This window comes from Bactrocera oleae, chromosome 6, assembly GCF_042242935.1.
Source record: "Bactrocera oleae isolate idBacOlea1 chromosome 6, idBacOlea1, whole genome shotgun sequence".
Classification (NCBI taxonomy): domain Eukaryota; kingdom Metazoa; phylum Arthropoda; class Insecta; order Diptera; family Tephritidae; genus Bactrocera; species Bactrocera oleae.
In genome coordinates, this window is record NC_091540.1 from 51,988,179 (window position 1) to 52,016,124 (window position 27,946).

The 27,946-nt window shown below is 33.8% G+C and overlaps 2 protein-coding genes and 1 long non-coding RNA gene across 7 annotated transcripts; 1 reads left to right on the forward strand and 2 right to left on the reverse strand.

Moving 5' to 3' along the window:
* The first annotated feature begins 512 nt into the window (after nt 1-512).
* Nucleotides 513-23,117, forward strand: Cralbp (Cellular retinaldehyde binding protein). The gene is made up of 2 exons (XM_014244835.3): nt 513-747; nt 21,691-23,117. Exon 2 carries the CDS (start codon nt 21,730-21,732, stop codon nt 22,705-22,707), a length of 978 nt encoding a protein of 325 aa, XP_014100310.3. The 5' UTR covers nt 513-747; nt 21,691-21,729; the 3' UTR covers nt 22,708-23,117.
* On the reverse strand, nt 10,471-12,662 carry LOC106626465 (uncharacterized). Of its 4 annotated transcripts, none has more exons than XR_004975778.2 (5): nt 12,587-12,662; nt 12,350-12,525; nt 11,967-12,122; nt 11,419-11,909; nt 10,471-11,360 (listed from the first exon to the last, which is right to left on the reverse strand). It is a non-coding gene; the product is annotated as an uncharacterized lncRNA (long non-coding RNA). The 4 variants fall into 4 exon arrangements; XR_011396882.1 differs by having other exon boundaries at nt 10,471-10,786; nt 10,862-11,360; nt 12,350-12,633; XR_011396881.1 differs by having other exon boundaries at nt 12,350-12,632.
* Nucleotides 22,967-27,229, reverse strand: LOC106625037 (peptidoglycan recognition protein 1). Of its 2 annotated transcripts, XM_014244836.3 has the most exons (5): nt 26,776-27,229; nt 25,004-25,402; nt 23,720-23,907; nt 23,508-23,655; nt 22,967-23,449 (listed from the first exon to the last, which is right to left on the reverse strand). In XM_014244836.3, the coding sequence occupies exons 1-5, from the start codon at nt 26,780-26,782 to the stop codon at nt 23,244-23,246; spliced, it is 948 nt and encodes a 315-aa protein (XP_014100311.3). In that variant the 5' UTR covers nt 26,783-27,229; the 3' UTR covers nt 22,967-23,243. The 2 variants fall into 2 exon arrangements, with proteins under 2 accessions (XP_014100311.3, XP_014100313.3); XM_014244838.3 differs by lacking the exon at nt 26,776-27,229 and having other exon boundaries at nt 25,004-25,682.
* Between the last annotated feature and the right edge of the window lie 717 nt (nt 27,230-27,946).

Consider the following 27,946-nt stretch of genomic DNA (forward strand, 5'->3'; position numbering starts at 1 on the left):
CATGGGCCTATTCAGTTTTAGAAACAAAACAAAAGTCACAGGGGCCGAGGTCTAGGGAATACGGTGGCTGCGACACCATTAATGTGTTGTTTTTGCTCAAATACGTGGTGTGTTCAAAAAGTATCGCGAATTTTGAATTTTCGTGGGCAACTGTAACGCCTCTTCCTCGATATCTACTTACCTAATAGCGTAAGTGAATTATATCTAGGGGTGCTTACTTTGAAGGGGACAAATGAAAAAATAAACACTTTCTTAAGAAATACAAAATTCGCCATACTTTTTGAACAAACTTCGTATGCTGCTTGTAAATGTGTGTATGTGTGTATATATAATTACGTCGAAGCGTAGAAATGTGCTTTTTGGCGTTAGTTGGCTCTTAAGATGCTTGCTTACTTGGTTGTAAGGCCTACATACATATGTACATAGACAGTTATCTATATTCGTAGTTATTTTTCTTTGCTAGGGTGACTTGCTGCTGCGGGAGTTTAGTGCCATCAAAGCGTTTGCGCAGCAGCCGCAATTCATTCCGCACTTGGCAGTCGGGCGACACAGACGTTTCGTTGGTTTCGAATCGAACAAAAGCGCTTAATTCGGATAGTTACTTACAGATTGTTAAAAAAAACTTATAAACAAAGTGTATTTAGCCCACCGTCCGAGCGAACGAAGTCAGGGAGCTTTTTTCTGTTGAGCTAACTGAATATTTTTTCAATTCGTTGGTGATTTTGAGTTTGAAAACAAATAATAGAGGTATGTAAAAGAGTGCAAAAAATGAAGAAGACAACAAAAACAAAAAAGAAATGAATGTATATTGCATAAATTAGTATAAAATATTGCTGCAATAATAAATGATAAAAAATTGTAATAATGGCGATAAAAAATGATAAAAAAAATATTATTTTTCTTATAAATTTTTTCAAAAACTCTTTAACTGAGCAAAAAGTGTGTGAATTTGAATATTTGCAATTACTTGATAAATTATTGTGCTGAGCTCAATGCTGTGGCATTTCATGAACACCTCAAAGAAATAAACAGATTTATGAAAATCATTATAAATATAATTAGTGAACACCATTAAGAGAATCACTTACAAAATTCAATAAAAATATTCGTTGTGTCATAAGCGCTTATTTAATAATGCATAGTACGTGGTTTTTTTACATTTTTTCAAAAGCATAATTATTTTCTTATGCAACGCCGTTTGCACAGGACCTCCTTTACACAAATTTATGGCATTTGCAAGCAAAACGCATTTATATATATATACAAGTACATGCATATACCAAATAGGCGTATGTATGTATGTCTGCATTCGGTAATACAACGCAATTGCATTCAACTGCAGCCGTTGCAATGGCGCATGCTCCACTGCATTGCTGGCTTATGTAATTGGTGCGCGATCGCTCCGCTGCTTGTCAGCTATTTTCTATGAAATTTCTATTTCGAGTTTTGGGATTGCGGCAACCACCTGACTCGGCGCACAACAGCGAAAAAATGTAGCAAATGTGTAAAATAATGTTACTTGTGGCTGTTGGATTGTTCCAAGCAAGCCAAAGAGGCGAAATGTAAACACATAGATATATAAAAATACAAATATTAATACAAAGTTGCATGCAAAATCAAAGTGTCAACATGTTGCAAATAAATTTGTATTTATATAAAGCTCACAAATTGGACTGTAGACAAGTGAAAGAGTTGGTTGTTGTTGTTGTGTCTGAAAGCAAATTTTATGATTAGAGAATGATTGCTGCGATAAATTTCAATTAAAGTGAAAGAAAATGAGTTAGAGAGCAAAAGAGAAGGCTTTCGGTAGTGACTGAGTCCAATGCTCACATCGTCAGCCTTATTCCTGTTTCAATAGTGGCAATTACACATTTTAAATATGCAAAACCTATGAAACTTTGAGCAGCATACGGCGAGAGTATGGCAAATGATTACTGGAAGAGTTGTTGTACATTAAAGCATACGCAAATTGTGTTGGAGAATTTTGTTGTGTTTACAGCATTTAAGAAAAACGAAAATTCTGAGAATAATAGCGATTTATTTTTCGATATATTGTAGTTTGTTTTTATCTCGACACATTTAAACAATTAATGTACAGTTTCTATAATTGCTCTGAATTAAAAATTTTCTGGATGTCTGCAAAGCAGGTCTTCGTCGTGCCGGTAACGTCCTCATTCAACTCATTTCGCTGAATTATTACCACTTAAATTTCTTCCCCGTGATTGTCCTTTTCAAGTTTCGAAACCAAAAGTTAGGTGAAATATGTAGACTTTGATGGTTGGGGCAAGAGATCGTGGCCTAATGCAACTAATCTAGCCGCGACGACAGCCTAGCTGGGAGCCGATGTGATATCGAGGTGGAAGAGTACCTTTTTCAGCACAAAAATTTAGCTTAATAGCCCTTTTACATGTAGTCGGTGTAGATTATTTCTTGTGAGTTCTAGAAAACGGTGGTCGTGAACGATTACGAAACTATGCAGAAACCCATTCGGATTGCGCTTAAATACTGTCGAAAACTGTTGAAAAATGGTTTCACGTTTGCGATTATTGTCCGAAGTGAGCAATCGACGGCGTCGATAGCTTTCTCATGTCCAATAGCAGGCTTTAAATTGATATAACCCACGAGGTCTTTTGAGTTAACTACGATCTCAGCTATCTCAAGCACCTTCAATGGGTGATCTGTCAATACGAAATCGTGGTCTTTTAGTTAAACCAATTATTGATGAATACGGTGGATGGAACAACAGTTCGTAACCTAATATGACCAATTTAGCCAAAGCGATGTTTTTCTACGCCAAATGAGAATGTTCTTTCTGCAACTTGGTATCGAATCGATACCATAGTATAGTTAGAGACCTGTGACCATATTATCCTTCTCCAAGTATTCGATTCATACATTGTGAACTCCAGCAAATGGGGAGCATCACCTTTTTCCGCTGGTGAAGTCCACTGTTTTGACCGTTCCTTGGTCTCTGGTGCGTACCAGCGGATAAATATTTCGTTAACAGTGAGGAAACTATAATTTTCAAAAATTAAAATCGAATCAATTGATATTGCTTTTTTTTCCATTTTTCTGCAATAAAATCTGTGGATATATACGTCATACATACATGTAGTATATATGATACATAATACATAATTGTTATATAATATATGTATAAATAGCGGTTAATAATTCAAAACTCTGTACTTGCCAATCTGCAAATAATCGATAAGTACAATATTTATAAGTTCTTGCATGCTTAAATTCTAAATACAACAAATACTGTAAGAGCAGAAAGGCTTAAAGATGTCCCAAATGTATATGTGCCTAAATCAAATTACCTATGCATACAAACCACATTTGATCTAACATTCTCAAAATGTACCTTATTAGAAATCCGTAAGGTATGTAAAATTCTTGTTCGAGTTGATTTTGGTATTTTATTTATCTTTCTACTTCTTGGTTAGCTGCTTTTTATAAGACTCTTCTCGTACTTTAATTTGATTGCAGGACTGACAAACGGGTCATGTATTGAAGCTACATTTAATAAAATACCAAACAAATTGCAACAACAATTTATGCTTAGTTTTGTACGCACATTTTCAAGTAGGCGGCATTGACTTTAACTAGAACATACAATAACTTAGCCAGAGGCTTAGTAAAACTGATTTCATATAAATATGCTAATTTATGTTTCTACACACGCATGTTTTCATATAGGCGATATTGACTTTAACTAGAACATAATTTAGCCATAGGCTTAGTAAAGGGGATTTTCTATAAATATGCTAATTTGTGCTTCTATTTGTATACCTACATATACTATATACACACTTTTTTATAAGAACATACGAAACAACAAATATTTATATGGTATACATTATTAATTACAACCTGTTTTATTCTTATACACCGATATATGGTTTTTTTATATTTATTCGATAGATTAAACGGTTAAAATTTGCTGAATCATTGTCACATGGTGAAATTAATCTACCATCTGTGGTATTCTACCATTTTGTACGAAATAATTTCTGGTTTAGAAGCTAAGGGGATTTTTTAAATAAAATCGGCTCCAAGCTAATGATAAACTATTAGAAAGTTAAGTGTTGTTTGTCTACTTGAACGAGCTTCTTGTCTTACTTGAGAATACCGCTTTGAAGCTATTGTCAGTGGCCTGTTTATGAGACCCATTTTCATGGGAATTATTAAGGAGTTTTCATTTTATTTTGGTCGGAATGGTGATAGAACCCATTTCCGGTGCAAAGCTAGGACGTAGGACTTGACTTGTGATTGCGAGGAGATATAAATTAATAAGTGAAAATAAATTATATTTAATATGGGCATAGGCCCTTTCAAACCATGTGCCTTATCAAAACCATTCATAATTTTCCAAGTCTACCCGTTAAAAGTAAAAGTGGAGTCAATGTTTCCCACTTAAGTGAATTTCAAATGGAGCGAGGTTAACATGTTGTGCAGTAAAGATCATTATATGATTAATACAAGTAATAACTCAGCACTACTTCGTTGAGTGAATTGAGCTATTGTAATATTACTATATATATTGAAAATGTTACAAAGTTTATAGCAAAATTATATGTGCTACAGAAAGTGTTCCGGATACTATTTTGGAAGTTCTAAATTCATATGAATTTATATAGGAAGCGCATTACCAGCTATCGAAACAAATAATTAAAAACGAGTTAAATATTACAAAATGTGTGTCGAAAAAATTCCGAAAACTTTTCGGGAAGTTTTTATTTCAAAAAAATTGCTTTTAGAATAGATCTGACAACTCTTCAAAACTTCAACACTGAAATTTTTAAAAAACTGCCTTCCAAAAATTTTCATGAAATATTAAATTTAGAAGAATTATATTTGCAATAGAGTTTTCGAAAAATATAAAACCGAGAAAAATAATATTTTCTAATATGGCGTAGGAAAAATTTCACGTAGTATTCAGTGAATTAAATAATGTGAATTAATAAAATTGTCTAAGTTGGCCTTGAAAATTTTGTCTATATGTTATACAGGGAATATATTATGTATAAAATATGTATATTCTATTTATTACTTGGATAAATAACTTTTTTGTCTTGAGTATATGATCTTCGCCATTGTATATTTTTAAGCCTATTTTAAAGTACGAGTATTAGTAGTAAATTTTTCGAGACTCGATGAAGAATCCGATAATTAAACAAGAAAAACGTTAACTTCGGCTACACCGAAGCTATAAAAACCTACACAGATGCATTATTTATATCATAAAAGTCAATCTTTACACTAATTACGATGGATCAGTTTGTAGAACAGCTATATGCTATAGAAATCCGATCTGAACAACTACTTCGGAGACTTTAGCGATGCCTTGGACAATAATATATGCCTTGTCAAATAAAAAAGTTTTCCAAACAAGGATTTAAGTTTGATCGGTCAGTTGTTGGGCAGCTGTATGCTATAGTTGTTGTATAGGGTCTCCGACGTCTCCTTTTGGGTGTTACAAGCATCACTGTCACACTTAATACCCTGTTTAGGGTATAACGACAATTTTCAACTCGATCCTATTGAATGTTCGTAAAATTTGCCGAGTTGTCATTGTAGCAAATGAATATTGCATTGTTCTGTTGAATGTTGTTTCTATAAGTTCAATCACTAAAATAAACAAAGTACCTAATTTATTTTTTAAACACCTACGTACACCTTTATTAAAACAATAAAAATTGAAATACATGTGCTTCAACAAGAAAATTTTGTTAGTTATAACAGAGACTATGAAATGATAATTATCTTTAAAATGACAAATTAGCTTCTTTGCTAATGAAGGCTTTTGTACACATACATACATATATGGCTTCGTAAAAACGTTGCATTTGTGCCCGAATTCACTATTAGCATAGCTGATAACATTTGTCACTTAAAAAAAAAAACTAATATAAATAATGTCCCAAAGCACACATAATTAAGTACGAATGCATTTCGCACACCGTGCGCATTTAATTATTATTTATGTTTTCACATTAAAATGTACGGTCCCTTAAGCCCCATTTAGTTACCTTGCAAAGGTCACGGGCGATTGCTTCACAAATAGTGGAAATATTAGTATTTCCCCAAATACCAACAACAAATTGAACATGGATTTTATTTTCTGTTTTGTCACGCTTACACCGAACAATCTACTAAAGCTAATGAGTACCGTAAAAATAAATCAAACGATTATAAAATCGCATAGGCGAAGCTGGCGAGTAATTAACGTGAAAAATTTTCATTATTTATATTAATAAAATTAAACCCAACCAAAATTATATATACGAGTACATAGATAAAAAGCTTTACATGTACTCATGCCCTGACATATCTTGTAAGGCGTATTTTAATTTCTTTAAAGATGTAAAATATATCTACATACGCAGATTGGTATATAACTTGAGTCTTGTTTATTTCTTGTAAATGCATTTCACATCTGTTTACACCTGTATTTGCTGTATATGTGTGTACATACATACACTCACGCGAAAAGGGCACCCCAACCGCCTGCACATATGTATATACATAAATATATAGGTATATACAAAAACGAGCTCACTGATAAACATTAACGTTTGAGTAAATTTTACAGCGTCGCTGGATTTTCAAGGTCATCAGCGTATCCGTAAAAGATATCGACACTACGCATGCGCATGTTGCCGAAAATGCGATCGTGATGCTAGCAGTGCGTAAACAGATGATATAAATGCATATAAACATAGTATATAAATATAGTTGTAGGCATGAGAGCCGTTTCAGTTGAGAAATTGATTTGACTTTGTTAATTGCTCCGATTTGTATTTTGTTGTATTTGTTTTTCTGATATAGACAAACATAGTATTTGTCTATATATGTACATATATTGTATATGTATAACAAGGTTTCTGTTAATGTTGAACAAGCAGGATCTCATCATTTCCAATTTGCAGAACAAATATAAAAAAAAATATCTTGAAGTTAAATTTATGCACAATAAAAAATCGAAAGAAAGTTATAGGCAGAATTTAAGAAAATAGTACACTATCGGATCATGGTAAGATATAATTAATCATATTATTATTATTCATATATTGGGAATTTAGTTTTTTAAAATTGAGGTTATGACTATTTGATGATATCATCTCAACTGAACTCGAGAACATAGAGTGTACATACGTGTAGTCTACTGCAAAGCAAAAGTCAAAACATTATGCTGTTTTCATTGCAGCTATGTATTTGTTAAGGGTGTTTCATATAGTGGTTTTTATTTGCATTTATTAGCTAATTTGAAAGCTACAGCTTAGTTGCAAAAACTGCAAATAACTAGGGTCTAGACTTAGATATATACTTAATAGAAGTTTTCATTGTTTGTGCAACAGACAGGGTTTGGCGTCCATTTGCTCTATATAAAGCATCGTCCTTCTTCCCTATTTTATTCAAAGAATCATGTCAAACATAATCAATTCATAAAATAAGTCTAAGTTACTCAAACAGATATGCTCTCAATTATTATTACAACAGTTAACATTAACAACAACGCTATGAAATAAACAACTATTTATTCCAAAGGAGTAGACGAAAACTTGTGTCCAAAGCATTCATATGGTAATCGCCATAGCGCTATTTAATATATTCATTCCCGAACATTTTTGGAGAAATAACTACATTGGATGACACTCTTGCGGTATTTCCGGGAACGAATAGGAGAATGTCTTTATGACTGTGTACTTCGCAATGGTTGTGGCGTGTTACATAGTTTTGTGTTAGAAATCGATACAAAATCCGTTCTTTTTTGTATGAAAGAAGAGCTTTCTGCGTGGGAGAGGATTTTTCAAATACATATAATAAAATAATAATAAAAGTTGTAATAAAAGAGTAAAAGTAAGATTCTTCTTGCCAAACACAATAAATATATGATTAATTGCAAGACGAATATTAAATTAATTAATTACACCACCCTCAAAACCATTAGTGGATTTGCAAGACACGTGCCAAAAATAAAAGGAGAAGCTCTCTTCAGTGTATAAAATAGTTGTAGGTCCCAAAAATCTGAGGTGGATATTGAAAACAACAGAAATTCACTGTAGCCTAAAGTGTATGTGCTATGCAATAACAAAAACTCAAGAGATCCTTGAACTAGAGTAAGAATTTTAACAAGAAACTTTTCAGATAATCGTATTTTAATAGTTAAGAGTTTTCATTGCAACTACTTTACAATCATTACATTTAGGTCTTTTTGATAGATGTTAAATGCACGCATCATCGATTATCATTTTGGATATTGATCGCCACTTACGAAAAACCGGTAACTCAGACGTTTATTGCTGCAATTACTCACACATATTCCTGTTTTTGAATCATTTTCGGAATTTCTAATGTGTATTTTATAACATTTTGCATTTACACACATACATACATACATGTACATAAACACGTATCTTTCACGAACTATTGTCTTTGATCTACTATCGTCCAATAACCTGCTTTCTGGCAGTGTGTAGGCTTTGGTTTTGGTTCGAAAAACAATTGCCCAACTGCATTTTTCGAATCTAGACTGAATTATTTTCGGGCTTTGTGCGGCGTTCACAAATACATAATCAACGATTAGTGACCGATCGTATGACGGACGGTGGCTGTCACAAAGCCAGCCAGCCAGTACCGTTAATGGTGGGTTGACTGCAGCCGAAAACAAAGCGACAAATTACATACATACAAAATACTTACATATGGTACACATGCATGTATGTACGCTTATGTGCATGCGCATGCGTACATAAAATATTTACTCAGTTGTGTGTGTGGCTTTTCTGTTGTTCGATTGTTTTTGGTTTATGGCGTTGATAAATGGTTGTGCTGTAATAAGCGGTGGGACTTAGCTTAGCTTTAGACTTAGATATACATACATACTCGTACATACGCTCTCGCCAAACCCAATACTTATATATTCTGCTGGAGACGGTGATTTCTTCATCCCAAGCGAAAACTTGTTCAGGTCTGGAGTGCGCCGGACACACTATACATATGTTTTCGCATAGATATTCACTATATATTTTCTATACACCGCTGATCAAGTTAGGCATAGTTACGTTGTGGTTGCTTGGTGGTTCCATCACAACAACCGTTACACTTCAAGTTGTTTATTAAAATATTTCAAGAAACAGCAGGCCGCCTAGAAAAGGCTTTTACTACGTTTCTACTCACTAAACGACTGAAAGTTATGTTCACGAGTTTGTAATGAAAAGTATTGCGAAATTTCTTAAGCCTAGCGCTAAGAGTATGAAAGCGACGCGTTTGCAAAAATTATATCGCAAGATCTGCTGGTATTGTAACTTTTGAGTTACTTTAGCTGTGTTTGATACACAAGCACTTGCAAAGTGTTGATTCGAACAAACAACTGATCTAAACTCAATTAACTCACTATAAGATATTATATATCTAGTTAGAAAGTAAGGGGATATCTCTGGTGATAAAATCAGCGACAGAGCGTTGTTGTTTTTACACATATACATTTTTGTGAATAGAGCAGAGCTTAGATGTAGCGAACAGTGCAATGACAAAACGAAGACTTCATAATTCTCGTCAAACTATTGTATTTATATTGCTTGATGGGCCGCTTTTCACCTTCTTTTTTACTTGAATATCTAGGCAACTCTCAGTTGATTCTTCGCCTTTGCCATTGAACTACTTTTATTTGCCTTAGAACGTTGGGTAGCTGGCGTCAAAATTCCAATCAAATAATTCATCATTTTGATCAAAAATTTTATTATTTCGAAGCAAAATACTCAATTCTTAGAGAGGAAGAAAAGATTCCAAAGTTTTGATACTAAATTGAGTAAAATTTTTTAAGTTTTGATCTATGCTTCTATGGTTCAATATTAATTCATATATACTATATCGAAAACTAACAATGAATTATTTCTGGACCGTATCGAAGATGTTTCTTGAAAAATAAAATTTTTATCCAATGTTTTAGTAAATTTTTAGGACGCCAGTAATTAAGTATAACAAAGCTTTGATCATGTAGTTATAGCTGCATAATCTCACTACTCACAGTACTCAATCTTAATTATGAGAAGAATTGAGCTTTATGACAGAAATTGATGGAAAAATGTTTGACTGGTGACGTTGTGAAAAAAAGAATGGGAATGAATTATTATAAAGTTTTATCAGAGTACGATTAGTTTGAAAAAGTCCAATCGTGAACAGCGCAAGCTGTACAGTGTATAGTTCTGAATATTTCGTTGTTGCTGAAGGAGGATTTACCAACGGAAGTTTACCTTTGATCAAGTGGCTCGCTATATATTAGCTCAGCTATTTAAATGAGACGGCAAGTTCATAAAATTCATTCGTCAACTCATATGTTTGCCTAACATGGTGGCAAGTAAGAATGCCTACCGATTAGAAAAAAAACACCCATAATTTACATTAGCTATTTTAAGTAGAAGTGATATAAGAAAGAAATATAAAAGTAAACTCCACTCTCGATGAATGAAAATGTCACCAAATGGTATGGTAACTGAGACATTGCTTTATTTAAAGGTACATATAAATTTGAGTAAATATTCAAATCTCTCCTTGAATGAGATGGTAACATATTCTAGAGAAATATGTGTTTGAGAAACATATGAACCTGGAAAATATGGAATGATCGTTAACCGATCTTGCTTTAAACTGAGTTATTAAAACTATTTTTTATCGAATACACAATTATTATTGTCTTTGCACCTCTGCTACCTTTAATGTCTGCCCTTGTGCTTTGTTTATAGTGACAGCAAAGTTCAGCTTGACGGCAAAATGAACCCTTTTGAAATAAAAAGGAAGATCATAGGGAATAATTGGTATAGAGATATGATAACACGTTCTTCCTTATCGGCACCTCTTAATATAGTGGCTTCAAGAATATTTAGCCCTAATTTTCTGATTCGAAGCCTTGTTACATTACATAACCTCCGAGCAACTAAATTTCGCTAAAATTTCACAATCACTTCATTTGTTTGTGCACAACCACTGATCACTATATTTTGGTGCAATTCCGGAAAAGCTGGAGAAATGAGATTATCATCATATTCTACTAAATTACAAAATTTTCTCGAAAACGAAATATAACCATCGTCGTCAACGTCTAAACAACAATCACCGATTTTCAACAACATTTCTGCTTAAACTCCGAAATCTACGTCATTCGTTTTCAAACTGAATTTTTCAAAAAGCTTGATGATAAGTGTCCAGTTTAAAATTTCTATTGCCTTGCAGCATTCTACCTTGCGAGCTATTTACTGAAATTACAAATAGGCAAATCTTCCGGAATAAGATTCAACGGTAATTCTTAAACAGAATGTGTCGTACGGCAACCGTGCAATAGGCTCGCAGCAATTCTGGAAGACGCTATTGCAATTTCTAGTTTTTGATTTTTTTCATGGAGATTAATAATACCATAGGTTTCCGGTTTCTCCAGGTGGGAGAAAAAAGAGAGTTCTTTGCTATCTATTTTACGCATAACTTGATTGAAGACATGATTTTGCTCCTGACTCTAATTTGGTCACTTGATGCTGCAATTTTCTAAAAGCAAAGTTAAATTCTTGACCATTTCATTATTAAAATCATCTCCATTGGCTCGTTTAGAACTTTGTATTTCAAAATGATATTGCTTTTTTCGACTATTGTTAAAATCTTGTTTCCTATTATAATGAGTGTCTTCATTGAAAACCATATATGTATGCATTTACTGCAATTCATGTAAAGTTCCCATATTTTATTTGGTGATTGACATTGAACAACTTCCTTCATACTTTCGTCCGAATGATTATAATCATTGTATATATTATAAATACTTTATACAATAATTATAATTATCATTTTCTATCAATCGCCGAACTTCACATATTTCTCTTTAAGTTTAACATTCTTGACCATTGAATATCTTTCTACAAAATTTGTAAGACCTCGAATATAATGTAGTAACATATGGTACGCATTCAAACCTTGTAACATGTACCGTGTAGACACGACCAAGAGCGATCGACGTTTTAACCTCAGGTTGATTTTGAACAGGTTGATGCCATTTCTTTTTTGAGGTGTTCCATGTAAAATAACGGGGAACCTCAGAGTACAATAATGTTCTTGCGTAAGGATCGTTCCTACAAAGTTTGAAAAAATCAGTTAGTGCGGTTTTTGGAGGACATAAAATACTTTCTTAAAAGGGTTTCTCATAAAATTAAGCACGCTGTCGATTTTCCAAATGTACTGCAAGATGAAAATGAGTCGTATATCTTTTATGTAATGGAAAGTCAAGCAACTGCCACGCTACTGATTTATGTATCTTCCTTCTTGATAGGTTTATATTTTATTTATGAGCTAACAGTACCTTCATTATGCAGATTGAAGATCGCCTGATTGCTTTCCTTATTGATATACTTCAACCTTAATGTGGACCTTTTAATAATTTACACAAAATCGGCGAATAGGGCACAATCGTTCTATTATCCAAACTCTTTACTATACCACTCCGAACATTTTGTATGGATTGAGAAAAAATCTCTTCTGGAAGACAAACGACAAAAGAATTTTTTCATTTTTCAAATTTTCAAATGTGTTTACAAACAATCAAATCTGCCAAAAGAGATTTTTTCTCAAAATATAATTTTTCTTTCAAAATATGTGAGCTATGATTGCTTAAGTAGTTTCAACGTGAAAGTGTAACAAACATACTTATATTCACATTTATAATATTAGTGTGGATATGGATTTTGTAAGGTGTCCGATGTTTCCTTTTGTGTGATACAAACTTCGTGCAAAACTTAATATAACCTATTGAGGGTATAAATATGCGACTTAAAATACAGTACTGCGACGTGAATAATAATGATTATGAAATTTTTAAAGAAACGCAATTAAAACATGAGAATAATAAACAAACTAAATATACCATGATAGTAACAACTCAACTGTCACTGGTATCTTAAGCGACCTTCAGGAAACTTTTATAAGAGTTGAGCATTCTTTTGCTACTCGCTTGAAAAAATTGAAATATAAATAAACCTTTTGTTAACTACTTAAAAGCAAATTTTAAAATATAATGTTATTGCACAGTCTGCAACGCGAGGGTCAGACATTATACTCGCCTGTTTTTTATTAAGAAATTTTTGTCGTTGTCTTTTGTAAGTGTAAAATCGGCTCAAGTTCAAATTTATTTACAGAAAGCGGGTCAATCTGTTAGCTTGTATGCATGTGCATATGTATTTATAACTCAAAAATTCGGTGGATAAGAAAGTATGCAAGCGATGGTTTTGCCAAGATCTGTCGCTGTGCGCCCAGTGTGCGATCGATGACGTGCGAACAATGTAGATTTATGCAAAAAGAAAACATACATGCATACCTAAACAATACCCTGGCTGATGAAGCAAAAACTGAAGCCAAACCCAAAAAGCCGAAAGGCAATGAAACTCATTGGCAGATTTAAGCAAAAATATTATAATTATTTTCGCATCAGATAAGATGAGCTTGCCTACATATATACTAACTATCATTCGATCATACGTACATATATACATCTGTATAGTATTTGTGTATGCAATACGAGATCGGTCCGATAAGTACTTAGCTTACAAAAGAAATTCGAATTTTGGTAAAATGGCGATTTATTTCTCAATATAGTATCGATCCTCTTGACGCAGCGATGCTTCGATTTTTTAACTTCCCGCTAAGAAAATGGAAAATTTTCTAAAAATCGGGAAGATATTGGTTTCACCCCATTTTGCAAAAATCGAGTTCTCAACAGATCTCGACGTTCTGAGGGTCGAGGAAGCTTCCCCGAACATTTCTACGATGATGTCCGTATGTCTGTATGTCTGTATGTATGTGTGGATGTATGTGTGTGTGTGTGGATGTATGTGACCCTCTTATAACTATTAAACTGCTCAACCGATTTGAATAAACTAAACGGCATTCCAAAGGTTTCATTGCACTTGAATTTCGTGTGAGTTTGGAAACAATCGGACCAGTAGATTTTGAGAAATCGAATTTCTTTCAAACGACTTGACCGATCGACACCAAAAACTAATCAGTTCTAAACCTTGAAAAAACACATCGTTTGCCGCAAACCGGGTCAAAATCGGTTGATTTACTTGCGAGATATCGAAAACAAAAAATTTCGAAGAGCTCAAAAGCAGTGAAAAAAGCGAAATTTGAACGTTAGCGTATGAAATTAGAGGGAAGTTGCAGGGAGGCCAACCGTTTTCCACATTTTTTTAACTCTTCTGAAGACTACTTTTTCTGGAGATTCGCAACGCAAGTCTTTGTACTTTTTTCTTCGTCAAATTCCAATTCATCTTCCAATAGACCCGATCGTTCGGCATAATAAAACCTGTAATCCCTTTGTCCTACTCCAGCTGATTAATGAACTCATACATCACACTTCGTGAATCTAAGAAACCGGGGAACAAGTTTTCGGTCAATAGGACAGCCTTCGTCTTCTTCGGAGCGGGTTCGCCTCGCGAAGTCTTCTCTTTCGATTATTTTTAGGTCTTTGATGTGTACCAACGAATCATGTTTCGTCGACAGTTATAAAACGACACAAAAATCTATTTCGAATTGCGAGCTTGTAGCGCGATCGGATAGTGAATCTAATTTATTTTCGGAACGCAATTGACATACATACATACATACATACGAGTACTGCATATAATATAATATCTTAATTCAAGAAGTTTCATATATCGAATATATCAAAAAAAAAAGAAAAAACATTAAATTCGGTTGCACCGAAGCTATAATAGCCTTCCAAATAAAAAAGTTTTCAATACAAGAACTTGATTTTGATCGATCAGTTTATATGACAGCTATCATACGTTATACGCCATATATAGTGGTTCAATAACGGCGGTTCCGACAAATGAGCAACTTTTTAAGGAGAAACGAACATGTGCAAAATTTTAGATCGCGTATATATAGACAGACGGACATGGCTAAATCGACTCGTCACGCTGATCACTTATACATATGTATATGTACAAGTATATATGTTTTCGGATACCCAACATTTTTTACTGAGTGTTACAAACTTAGTGGCAAACTTACAATAATATACCCTGTTCAAAGTATAAAAGTCATATTCAATCAACTTTAGGCACATGAAAGGGAAAAACCGCAAGTTTGTGAAAAAAAAGCCAAAACAATCAATGCGAAACCTTACATAAAGGCATTGGAAAGAGCTAAGACTCACAGCTACGTGTGTACATAACTACTTTGTACCTTTCAACGGCTGGTGGGAGATGTGTCCATGGCTTTTCTCGCATTCAGTTTTGCTTCTTTAATGGAAAATATATGAATGTTATTGTTGATGTAGTTAAGAGTAGTAATCAACGGCGTCAAACCTTACTTAACATACCGCACAAAATTACAAAAGCATCATATATACATATAAAAATAATACCTAAATTTCCTACCTTAAATACATATGTATGTATGTACTTTTGTATGTAATATATGGTCATATAAATATACTTATATGTAGGTATATACTTAAGTATGCAAACATGCTTACATCGTAAGCTATGCAAATTTTTCGTGTAAACGCGCCGGTTATCTATTTATACCTTGTTTGTCATGGGAATTATTTTAATTTTGCGCTGATTATTAACGCAAAAATTAATTAAAATTTATTTAGAGAACAAAAGAAAATCATTTTTAAATAAATCATACGTTTTTAGCGTTTAAGAAATATATCTCTATACTCGTATAAACACGGCGGTGTATATGCTTAAATATCAGTTGGTTGGCTTGACGCATTTGATTAACAAATTTCATTTAATTTGCAAATAAAGGTATGCATAGAAATGGTTCGATATCTTGCGGCCTGTAAAATATTTAGCAATTTCTTTTACCTAAAATGTAATCAATAAATTCTTTAAACATAAAATCTAAATTTCTATTCTTTTTATACTCTTGCAACCTGCTGCTACTGAGTATAATAGTTTTGCTCACCTAACGGTTGTTTGTATCACCTAAAACTATTCGAGTTAGATATGGGGTTATGTATATATAAATGATCAGAATGAAGAGGCGAGTTAGCCGCAAATTAAGATACAAAACTGTAGTTTGGTACAGGAGATCGCAGTAGCACGGCACATCTGTGGGCTAAAAAATTTTTTTAAGTGAGCGTGGCTCCGTCCATTTAATGGCTTAATGTACATATCTTCCGAACAACTTAAGATATAAAAACTAAACTTGCTGAGGATAAGTAATTTTATCACCTCTTCGAACTCTGTGAAAACTGGTAAAATCGGATATTAAACACGCTCACCCTCCATATAACGGTCATGTTGAAAACTACTTAAAGTACGATTACTCAGTGAATAAATGGGCTTCATAGGATCTGGTGTAAAAATTGGACTCTTAAGTGAAATCCTATACCTCAGGAACTACTCGACCGATTTCAACCAAATTTGGTTTGTGAAGTAACCCAAACATTCCTATTAGACACTTTGCAGTGTACAAATCAAACATCAATAAAGTTTTCAGTTTTTCGCGGTATTTCATGTTACGTCCAAAAATCGAAATCGCACTGTAATTTGTGCCAAAAATTGCCAAAAGCAGCACTTCCCTTAGCTCCCATACAAGTATACTTAACGCAAATATTTTCGAACTTCTGGTTCACTTTATACCGCATCTATCGTTCAATATGAAATAAATCTTAACGAAATTCAGAAAGAATCCTCTTTACTTAAATAGATGAAATCACGGCGATTCTTTCCTTAGTTTGATATAAAGTTTTGCCAAAACCGGAAGGTGTTCCTACGCCTTTGTTCCTTGCAAGTTGCAAGAGTATGAAATGTTCGTTTACACACGAACTTAGTCCTTCCGTACTTGTTAAATGTCGTTTAAAATTTAATGGGATCTAAACATACATTTTAACTAAAAATATTCAAATACGACTAAAATTAAAAAAATTTACTTAGATGAATGCATATACGAAACCTTAGTTCTTAGACGAAATTGTGAACCGAAATCATTAAATCGGATATAAAGGCGCAAGAGGAAGATTGGGCTTATTTTTTAGCATATCTCCCATATTAACTCATATTTTCGGTAGTCCACCATTTGCACGAAGGTTCTTATATTCGGTATCTGGGGTCTAGAAAAAAATTTCCTTTCGAGCGGTCATATTTCATTAGGTTTATTTTAGTAGTTCATTAATTATCTATAAAAAAATTAAATAATGCCTTATAAATGGCATTCCACGGAAAGAAGGCGTGGATGTTGAGCGATCCAAAAGTTTCTTGGTGGGTGGTGGTTAAAAAATGTTTTCACTAATTCACTAAGATTTGTTGACGACTTCAATACCTCTTTCAAAATAATTTTTTAAAATTTTATAAAATTCAAACCAAATATGCCCTTTACCATTGATGACTCTAAGCCAAATTTAAATTTTTAAATTAGACTATCGCCTCGTTTTTTGTTCGACGTAATCTTCATCCAAAATAATGTGTTCGTCCAACATTTTCATATCGATTAGATATATTTTCACATTGACCTTACCAATCGTGCGAAATGTTTTCCAGTGAACTTTTTTCCAGTGATATTTTCGTGAAAATAAATCAACAAATCTGGCGAATGCGGTGATTGGCGGAGAAATGAGTCAGATCGTTGTTTTGGTAAAGGAACAACACGGTACCCATCGCGTTTACGACTTTTTCATTTCTTAAAATTTTTGAATGATGTAGGTTATATCATTTTGTTCGTTTGAGATGCCAATGTGTTATCACAACAGGAAACTTACCTTTTCTATTTTAAATAAAAATAGCAGAGTTAGCATAACTTTGAGGCCGACAACTTGAGAATGCTTGGTCGAAATATCATGAAACTTCAACAGTATTTGAGTTGGTACTATAAGAGAAGGGGGGCTCAAAAATCTTTAACCAAGAGATCACGCCACAAATACAAAAGCCGTAATTGTATTTGTGGCGTGATCTCTTGGTTAAAGATTTTTGAGCCCATATAGTAGATACTACTTATTGCCTATTGCTATTTCATCAATCTCTTCGAAAGCAATCACAATTTTTTTTAAATCATTCGGGAAAACAAAAAACTCAACTACAAAGTGGTTAAAATTCGAGTATATAAATACAAAATAGCTATTTAAAGCAGGCTCATATTTATCGTTTAATTATTATTGTTACTAAACATCTAGTTCATTTCGGGCCAAAAATTTGTCTTAAAGCAATGCACCTCACTTTTCGACATTTCTAAATATTGGCATTCATATTCAGCGATAATCAAGAGGAATAACTTTTGAAGTGCCCTTTATGCTCACCTTTGAGTAAGATACTCGTATGATCATCCGTATTGATCATCAGCCATTTCCCGTATTTTTGAACGTACACCAGTTTTAATTTATTTGTGTATATATTGTACAATGTATATTATACATACATATGACTACATTTCATACTTACATATATGTAAATATGTAAGAATTATTCATATGCATACATGCTTGTTTACCACCTTGTGCGGCGACAATGCAAGGGCACATTTTGCCTCCGGTCTTGAATGCTAAGTATAAAAATCGTTGAGATAAATAGTGCATAAAAATATAAACATAAATATCAATATATAATAAAATGGTTCAAAGCTTTATTGTAATAAGATTCTGTCGATATTTATTGAGATTTATTCGACTTGATGCGTTGAGGCTTTTGCTTCAAGCCACTGTTTGACATTTTAAGTATTTTGGAAGTGAAATCTCACAGTGGCCGTTTAAAACTTAAATTGCAGTATACTGTACATATACATACACACAACTCTATATAGGTATATATATATATATATATATATATATATATATAGAGATTGTAATATATATATATATAGAGATTTGTAGACGCAGTGCAGCAACGAATGAGCAATTAAAGTTTGCCCTACTTTGGATAATTCGATTATTTGTTTTTGCTAAAAAATTGACAGTTTAATTCTTATAAATGATTAACACAAAATAAGCATGAGAATTCCATTTGAGCTCATACATAGATTCATATATGTATAGTATGTACCATAAAGTGTAGTTAACTAGTTATTAATTACTTTAACACTAGAACCATGTTAACTAGTCAGTCAACTGTTTGTTTTGATATTTGTTACGTTGTTGTTGTGGTAATAAACTACGAATAATTTCAGATTTTCGTCAAAAGTTTACTTAAAATAACCTTAAAAAAATCTAGTTGAATTTTATAAATATTAGAAGTTATAAGTAAAATTTAATTTTTTTGCATTCAAAAAAATGTCAATAAAAGTTAGTATTTTTAGTGTAAATAATTCTAGTAAATCTTTGACGGGAAATAAATTACTTATAATTGAAAAAATGTATAACTGATACAAGTATGGTTTTTATCGAACTAGTTTATTTTCAGTTAAAAAATTATATTTCATTATTATTATTATTTTCTGACTAATTAAGTTAGAAATATAGTATTTCTATAACCAATTAGATTTTTCACTGCAGGGTACAAACATATGTGTACTATATATATGTATAAACATTAAACAACACTATAAATCATGTAAATTTGTTTGTGTATTGAAAAGCTTTTACACCATAACTAAATTAATAGTTGTGATACTTTACTGTAGGTAGACAATCTTGTTAGATAATTTAAAGTGTAAAAAATGTTCTGCAACAAATATGCAATACGGTTGTTGAAATCAATTCTTAGTCGCTACACTTGAACAGCTGTTCTTTTGGCATGTAAAATCAACGATAAAGTTAGCAAGTTGAATTTAATATCAGAAAATATGTGGATAACTCATTTACTGGTTTAACTACTTGATATCTGTGCCTACTTGATTGTATCTATGTATTTGATTTATACTAGTTGTTTGTTCGATTCGCTCCAGAGTTTTATGCTTCCATTACTAATATAAATATTAGAGACACACAAATAATAAAAATATTTTCAACTTATGAGAAATAAGATTTTACTTATTTTTACACATTTAGTTTCTTCCTCAATTATATTGTAGTTTGCACTTTTTCTGTTGCAAAAATAAGTGGAAAAAAAATTCGCGCAATCATGATTCCATGACGGAAAAAAGTTGACTGCTAATTACCTTATCTGGAAGTAATCAAATCTCAAAGATTGAAAAAATTTAACACAAGTTATATGAGATGAAATTTAGATCGGTGTAATTAACCAAAGTCTTAAATATGAGGCTACATGAAAGAATAAGAGTGACTGTATAGTAATTATGATTAAAATAATGGTATATAAGGATTCATCAGCAAGCAACTGAAAACTAATTAATCTTTATATTGGAGTGTGACAAAATTTTTCTTTGGTTTTCCTTTTTCAGAAAATATTTTCAAAATACTGATCGACAAACGTCTAGAACAAGTGTCTAACAAAGCTGTCGATATAGTAAGAATATGATTCTAGAAAAAATTATTGTACAAATTTTTAAAAAGTGATTTGTGATGAAAAATAATTTTCGGTATTTGGGCGCTCATTCAAATATGGCTACACTTCAACGAGGTTGCAATAATTACATTTGGATACGATTCTATAATCGGTTATGCAGCATATAAGAATCAATTAGGTCTCTTAAATTTTTCCCAAAACCACTACAATTACCTTATGTAATTCAAACCGCAACCTTTTTCGAAATCTTAGATACGCCCCTTTTTGACAATAACTAATGCTATTTTCCCACTGGTTCATTAGCATAGGTTATACTTGTAGGTGTATTTAAATACCTTCACATAACGTAACTTGGGTATACAATGTAAACTTGGGTATTCATGGTAGCACCGAAGCTATAATACCCTTCACAAATACAAACGATTCCCTATAAAAACTTGATTGTGATCGCTCAGTCTGTATTGCAGCTTTACCATTTGGTATAGTCATCCGATCTGAAAAATGTTTGATTGCACAAGCCGCGCCAAATTTCGTGTCATATATCCACAATTGCAAAAGCTTTCCATACAAGTACTTGATTTCGATCGTTTAGTTTGTATCGCAGCTATATGCTATAGTGGTCCGATATCGGCGGTTTCGACAAATAAGCAGTTTTTTGGAAGTAAAGTACATGTGGAAAAGATCGATATCTCAAAACTTAGAGACTAGTTCGCATACTAGTTCGGACAGACAGGCATGGTTAAATCGACTCAGCTCGTCATGCTGATCATGATATGCTATGTACATATATTTTATTGGGTCACCGACGCTTCCTTCTGAGTGTTAAAAACTTCATGGCAAGCTTAATACACCCTGTTCAGGATATAAAAATTTGTTCCAATAAATTTTAACTTAGTACGCTGTAAAACTTGTTGCAGAAGCGTTACTGACACCTTTGAGCACTTCTACTGATGATTACGTATGGCAGCAAAAGTCGTGAATCATTTTGTAGTACCGATCACTATTGCCGGTAACACCATGTTCAGTTTTAGAAAGGTCTGGTCCATAATGCCTGCGACAAGCAAACCACACCAAATTTTACTTTTCTGGGTGAAGGGAGCTTGGAGAAGAATTTCGAAAGCAAAGAATTTTATAATGTGTTTTTTTCGGAGTTAAAGCCTTAGTACCTTCAGTAGTACCTTCATACTTTTAACTTTATTTTGAATCCATTCTTTTTAAATGTATTTATTACTAAACTTGGAAATAAGTTAACAAACACTTCTGAATTTATATAAATAAATGTTTATATTTCCAGTTATTTCCCCAGGGTGTGCTTAATTTTGACTACTTAACCATGAAGGAAACGATTGAACAACTGACAGGTTCGGAGCTAACGGAAAATATGATAAAGATTGCGAAACGCGAACTGCGTGAAGATAAATGCTCGCGTGAACAAAGCTTGGAACAAATGCGCAACTGGGTACTTAAACACGAAGACTTACGAAATGTACGACTCGACGATCAATTTCTACTACGTTTCCTGCGTTGCAAGAAGTTCAGCGTCCCTATGGCCCAACAAACACTACTCAAATACCTGAATGTACGACGCACTTTCCCGCATATGAGCACACAGTTAGACTTTCTAGATCAAAAGTTGAATGACATTATTAGCAGCGGTTACATTTTTGCCTCACCGAATCGTGACAAGCACGGACGTCGTATTGTGGTAATCAACGCCAAAGGCTTCAATGCAAAGATCTACAACAGTAGTGATCAAGGGCGTGCACATTTCCTCACCTACGAGTGTCTCATGGAAGATCAAGCTACACAAATTTGTGGACTTGTTCACGTCGGTGACTTTTCCGGCGTCACCACAACACACGTGACCAATTGGAATCCTACCGAATTTGCGCGCGTCTTCAAGTGGAGCGAACAATCGCTACCGTTGCGACACAAAGAGATACACTTGGTGAATGTGCCGGCGACGCTGAAATGGTTGATCGATTTCGTTAAGGGGCGTGTCAGTTCAAAAATACGCAACCGCCTCACTCTCTATACACAAGACAAAGAATTGGGGAAACATGTTGATCCAGCTTGCCTGCCACAAGAATTGGGTGGTCAAATACCGCTCAAAGCGATGGTTGAACTTTGGAAAGCGGAATTGCTCGCCAAACGCGAGACTATACTCAACTTGGATAAGATTGCGCTGTTAAGCGATCGCGACATCTTGCGCAAAAGAAATTACAGTACCGAGAAGACTAGCAACGGCATGAATTTCGTGTCGCAGATCGAGCCAATCGAGGGCAGTTTTCGAAAACTGGAGTTCGATTAAGTTTCAAAAAGTAGTGGGTTATATGTTTCAAAACGAAAGAGATGAGATGGGAGACGAATGAGCCAAGCTCACAGGTGCTGTGTTGATGTGCGTGTTGTGTTAATTTACATTACTTAATGTTTAAGTTTAAGAGTTTACGAAGAGCAAGCAATTATAAACGATTTAGCTGGCGGGCGTAGAAATGAACGGTCTTGTGAAACGAACGCTTCATTTGGTGGCTTTGTTTAGTATTACATATAGAAAGTACGTGAAAACACAATTGACTTATACATACATACATGTATGTATATACATATATTTATACGAGCGTATAGTGTTATATATACTTTAAATACAAATACAATGCTTCGTGCTTTTGTGTAACTGCGTAATGGCTAAATAAATCATTTGCTTACTTTTTAAATAATTAATTAATTTGATTTTAATTTTTTTTTTCGCTTAATCTGGCACGAAAAAAGAACTTGAGTATCCTACTGAAAATTTACACCCGTAATATCAGGAAAAACTAGTCTGCACACACAACCGTTGTGCAAAGCTCAGAGCACTTGTATCAGCCCTTTGAACTGGGTCCACTGGCTAATAGCGTCGAAGAGTGCTTTACCGTCAACTTCGCTGTTTGTTAAATTTTGTAAGCCGTAAATTTTGTACTGACTCTGGAGTTTCTTTTGCCGCACCGACTCCGCAATAAGCGATAGCGTTGAGCGCAGCTGCAAAGCGTTGGGTGCCAGTGTAGTGTAGTTGCCTTTAATTAATAAAATATTACACCAACTTCGAAGCAACAACATCACAAACAGTCCTACCTATGAAAGCGATCACCAGTGTTGCATTTTGTGCCACCCAATTCAAACCGCTTTCATAGTTCCAGCCGCGTGCCTCATATGTCTGACGATCACCGCCGATTAGGAAGTTAAATGGCACCTCCTGCGCCATGCCAAGCTGCTTTTGATACTGTTAAAAAGTACTTGTATATATGAGAAAATAAATATTATTTCTATACATTAATAGTGTTTACCTGTTTTTGTAGTTCCCGTAGTATTTTCAGACATTTGTCTAATTTTTCACAACCAGATCCACCCGTCTGCATTATAACAATATTTATCACGTTAGAACAGTTAAGGAAGTCTGCAAGTGGCGCGGAAACATTGCTCCATATGTCACGATGCACTAGATCCAACGAGAATTGCATGGCCGGTATACGCGCTATAAAATGTTAATAAAGAAGACTCTGACTAACTGATAACTCATCCAATGAAGTTAGTTTTAGAACTAAATGAAGTGGAACTATGAGAATACAACTCAATTAATAAGCTTTTCAGTTGTTTTGATTTTCAGCATTGTGTTCAGCTATCTTTCTCTTAAGCTTAGTAATCGCTACAACATTCTAATCATTTTTAAAAATATGTGTTATATGGGGTCCTGACATTTGTTAGTAATAGGAGTTTTCATATCGGACTCCTAAGTAGTACCGTAACAAAAATCCTTAAAACTGAAGCGCTTGCTTTTATTTTGATACCTTTATTCCGAACTACAATCAAGATCAAATTTGACTCTGGACTGGTCCATTTAAACTTGGTCTTTGGCAGCTGTTTGTTTATGACGAGAACAGTTTGCCTGACGATTTTTACCATGAAAAAAAAATTGAACAACGAGTTTGCTTAAAATTCTATGTTGCCAATGTAATCACTATTAGATAGTCATTGAAAATATTGCAGAAGTGTTTTGGGTAGTCTATGTTATCACGTACAAAAGTATTTGAATGGAACAAAGCCTTCAGTTATGGTCTTGAAGCCTCTTTTAATGGCGACAACATAGAAAACTTTAAATGGATCAGGGTCAAATTCGAGGAGATGTTAAATCAGGCTTGATTGATTGAGGACTTTTACTTTTTAATTGCATTGTTTAGTCCATAGCATTGTTAAGCTTAATCCCGTGAGCATATATACCTATAGTAGCTTTTATCTGAACTCTTACAATGAATAGTAGATAACCCGCTTATGAAAGATAATGGATTTTGTAAATCTAGAAGTATAAACAGCATACAGCTTACGAGTATCTACCCTGTCATATTTGTATCGGTATAGGTTAGTTCTAACATATAAGGTACCTTATACACTGTTGGCACATAGTACATATGTATATGTACATACGAGTACTTATGTACAGAATTTGTTATATATTATACTAAATAAAACAAAGCAATTGTTTATATATGGATTCTGACTCAAATCTAACAAACAAACAATTCATTTCTATACAATTGTTAAGTAATTATTTTTTTAGTATATTCAAAACTTACATTCAGCAATCAAGAGATAAGTGGCGATAACACAGCCACCGGCTAGAATCAAAACAAATGTCATAATTTGCAAATATGAGCAGCAATCCCTTCTATACTTTCCCATCCCAGCGTTCTCATGTCCAGCATAATCTTCTTGGACACTCGAGTTATCATTGTCGCTGCCATAACTGCTGTCTGCTGCACTCGCACTGATATAGCCATCACTCATAGCCGCCGCTGCCGCCAACGATGTGCCACCATAACTTTGACCCTTCTTCAATAGCGGCGTCCGCTCGTTCGCATTCATTGCGATCAAAGTTGATTTGACTGTTGCCTGTGCTCTGGGAGATGGACGCAAGATGGGGGCATAAAATGAACCCCATGGCATCAGCAATCGTTCGCTTTTACGTATACCATCTTTGTTGAAATGAATGAGAGTTATTAGTAGAGTACGTAGTAAATTGAAACCAGAAATTAATTTGATTAAATGCCAAAAGTTGGTTAGCAACGTTTCCAGCTGCGCAAAGAATTCTTCATATTTCTGATCGTGTTCGTAATAGTTTACGAAATTGGCAACACTACGATTGCTTAGCTGCAGTGGCATACTCGAACTGAGCTCAGAATTGTCACTGGTCGGCGTGAGAATATCTTTATGAACACAGCGTCGTACCGCTATCGTCATGGACCGACAACGGAGCGACAATCTACTAAGTACGATTTGTAAATATTTGGTGGGAGCTTTAGAGACATATGATAGCGAGATATCTTCGTACTGTAGGCTTCATGTGTAAGTTTATATAATATATATATTATATATAAAAGCGCGTAAACAAGACATATGCCTATGCATATATAAATAAATACATATACAATACAAACCAGAATATACATAATATTTGTTCCAGTTTTTCACGAAAAGATGCACAAAAGTTTAGAAAATGTACATAGAGTACTGTACTTTTGCATTGATCAGCTGATCATTATAAATGAAATATTCATTTGGAACCTTTTTTGTTGGTTTTTGCTTTGTAAGAGTTGAAAATTTAGTCGAAAATTCTTTTTCTAGTAACAATTTGGCGCTAATAATTGTTTTTATTTTTTCTATTTATGGTACGGCTCTTAATGATATCCAGTAACTGCATGGTTCTTTAGGTTTAAAATAATTTCAGGAAGGGTAATCGGCATTTTATTAGTAGAAATATATCAAGGGGCTGGACATTGGACATCGAAATTAAGCTTGTAGTGCTTCCAAAAATGCTTATAATTTCCTTCGGTTAGATAATAAACTCGCGACCCATCAGAGAAAAGGCTCACAGAGTACGAGATTGTTGAAATACCTAACCTGTCTGAGGAAAGCTCTAATTGAACTTTTACCGAAATGGTAAGTTTTACAGGGAAGATAATTAAACTCGCTTGATCAAAGATTAATCCAAAGGAATATATCAATTAGACTTTATATAGTTTAAACAGCCAAGAAGTGTAGATAACAAATAGTTCTTATATCCCGAACCGATATGTACACACAAATATTTGACGTTTGAACCTCTCCTAGGCATTTAAGCGAGCTGCGCCTCTATTTTTTTGCTTCCTTAGATGTGAATCTGCTTCCAAAAGCCTGTTGGATTTTATATGAAGTTTATTTTATGCTCTTTCATTTTCATGTTGTTGACGAATATTATAAAGACTGAGGCGTTATTAATATTAGAAAGAATATTTTTCTATAATTTTAGTTTCTTCCTCTGTTGTCATTGTTGTAGCGGAAAAACGAGTTAAATACTTTAGACACTCACCTGCCATATCGTAAACGTAGAACTCGAACCGTATTTCCACAAAACTTCAAGATTTGATCCTCAACTAAATTATTGTGTTATTTGCACTTTCTTGGCCTTTGTTAGCTTTTGAAAACTTTATTGTTGGAATGTGCTGTTCGTTGTTGTTGCTCAAGGCTGTCAGACGTCAACCCGCCAATTCTGATCCGCGAAACCAATTGTTGTAAAGTTGTTCATTATTTTAACAAGCGAATGAGCACTCATCAGCGATTTTTTTTAACACAGCTGTATGTATGTAGGTTAACAGAAACAATTATTATATTTGAAATGGCACGCGGCTGTCTGGTTCACACTTTTCGGGAGCAATTGCACTCTGCGACCACTGTTGCTGAGCGCGGCGTTAATGAGTTTGAAACGATCGCGTTGGCGGACAAGCGTTTTGAATGCGGAACGCTGATGAATTGATACCGTTCAATGACTGACCACAAGTTCTGATACTACGGGATGCATGTAAACAAACGCACATAAACAATCAAACTAATGCTATATGCATATAACAAAGACAGTCGTAACACATTCCATAAATATTGTATTTGTAAATTAGGTTGGCTCAGAAATGAAAATTTTCTAATAATTTGTATACTCTTGCAATATGTTGTTACATAGTATAATAGTTTTGTTCACCTAACAGTGGTTTATATCAACTAAAACTAATCGATATAAATAGGGAGTTATATATGTATATATAATACTTTAGAGATAAAAAAAATTTTCAGCTAGGATCATTCAAGAGGACTTTATAAGAACCGTGGTCAAAATTGTACGATGGGCATGGCACCGCCCACATTAGGGTGAAAACCCATATCTCTGTTACGACTCGACCGATATCGACCAAATTTAGTAAATAACATTATTACATTTCAGATGGGCGAAATCGGACTACAATCACGCCCACTTCAAATATAACACAATTTTAAATTCCATTGGTACTTTCACTTTGCTGCATGCAAATCAAGCACCAATGAATGTATCGGGATAAAACGTATGACGAATAGTGACTTTGAGTTGTGCCATCTTATAACATAAAATTGTCTAAATGATACTACTTGTAAAGCTATTCAAGCACCCAGATACCGAATATGTGGACCCCAGTACCTACAGCGCACATTTTATCGAAAATATCGGTCAATCT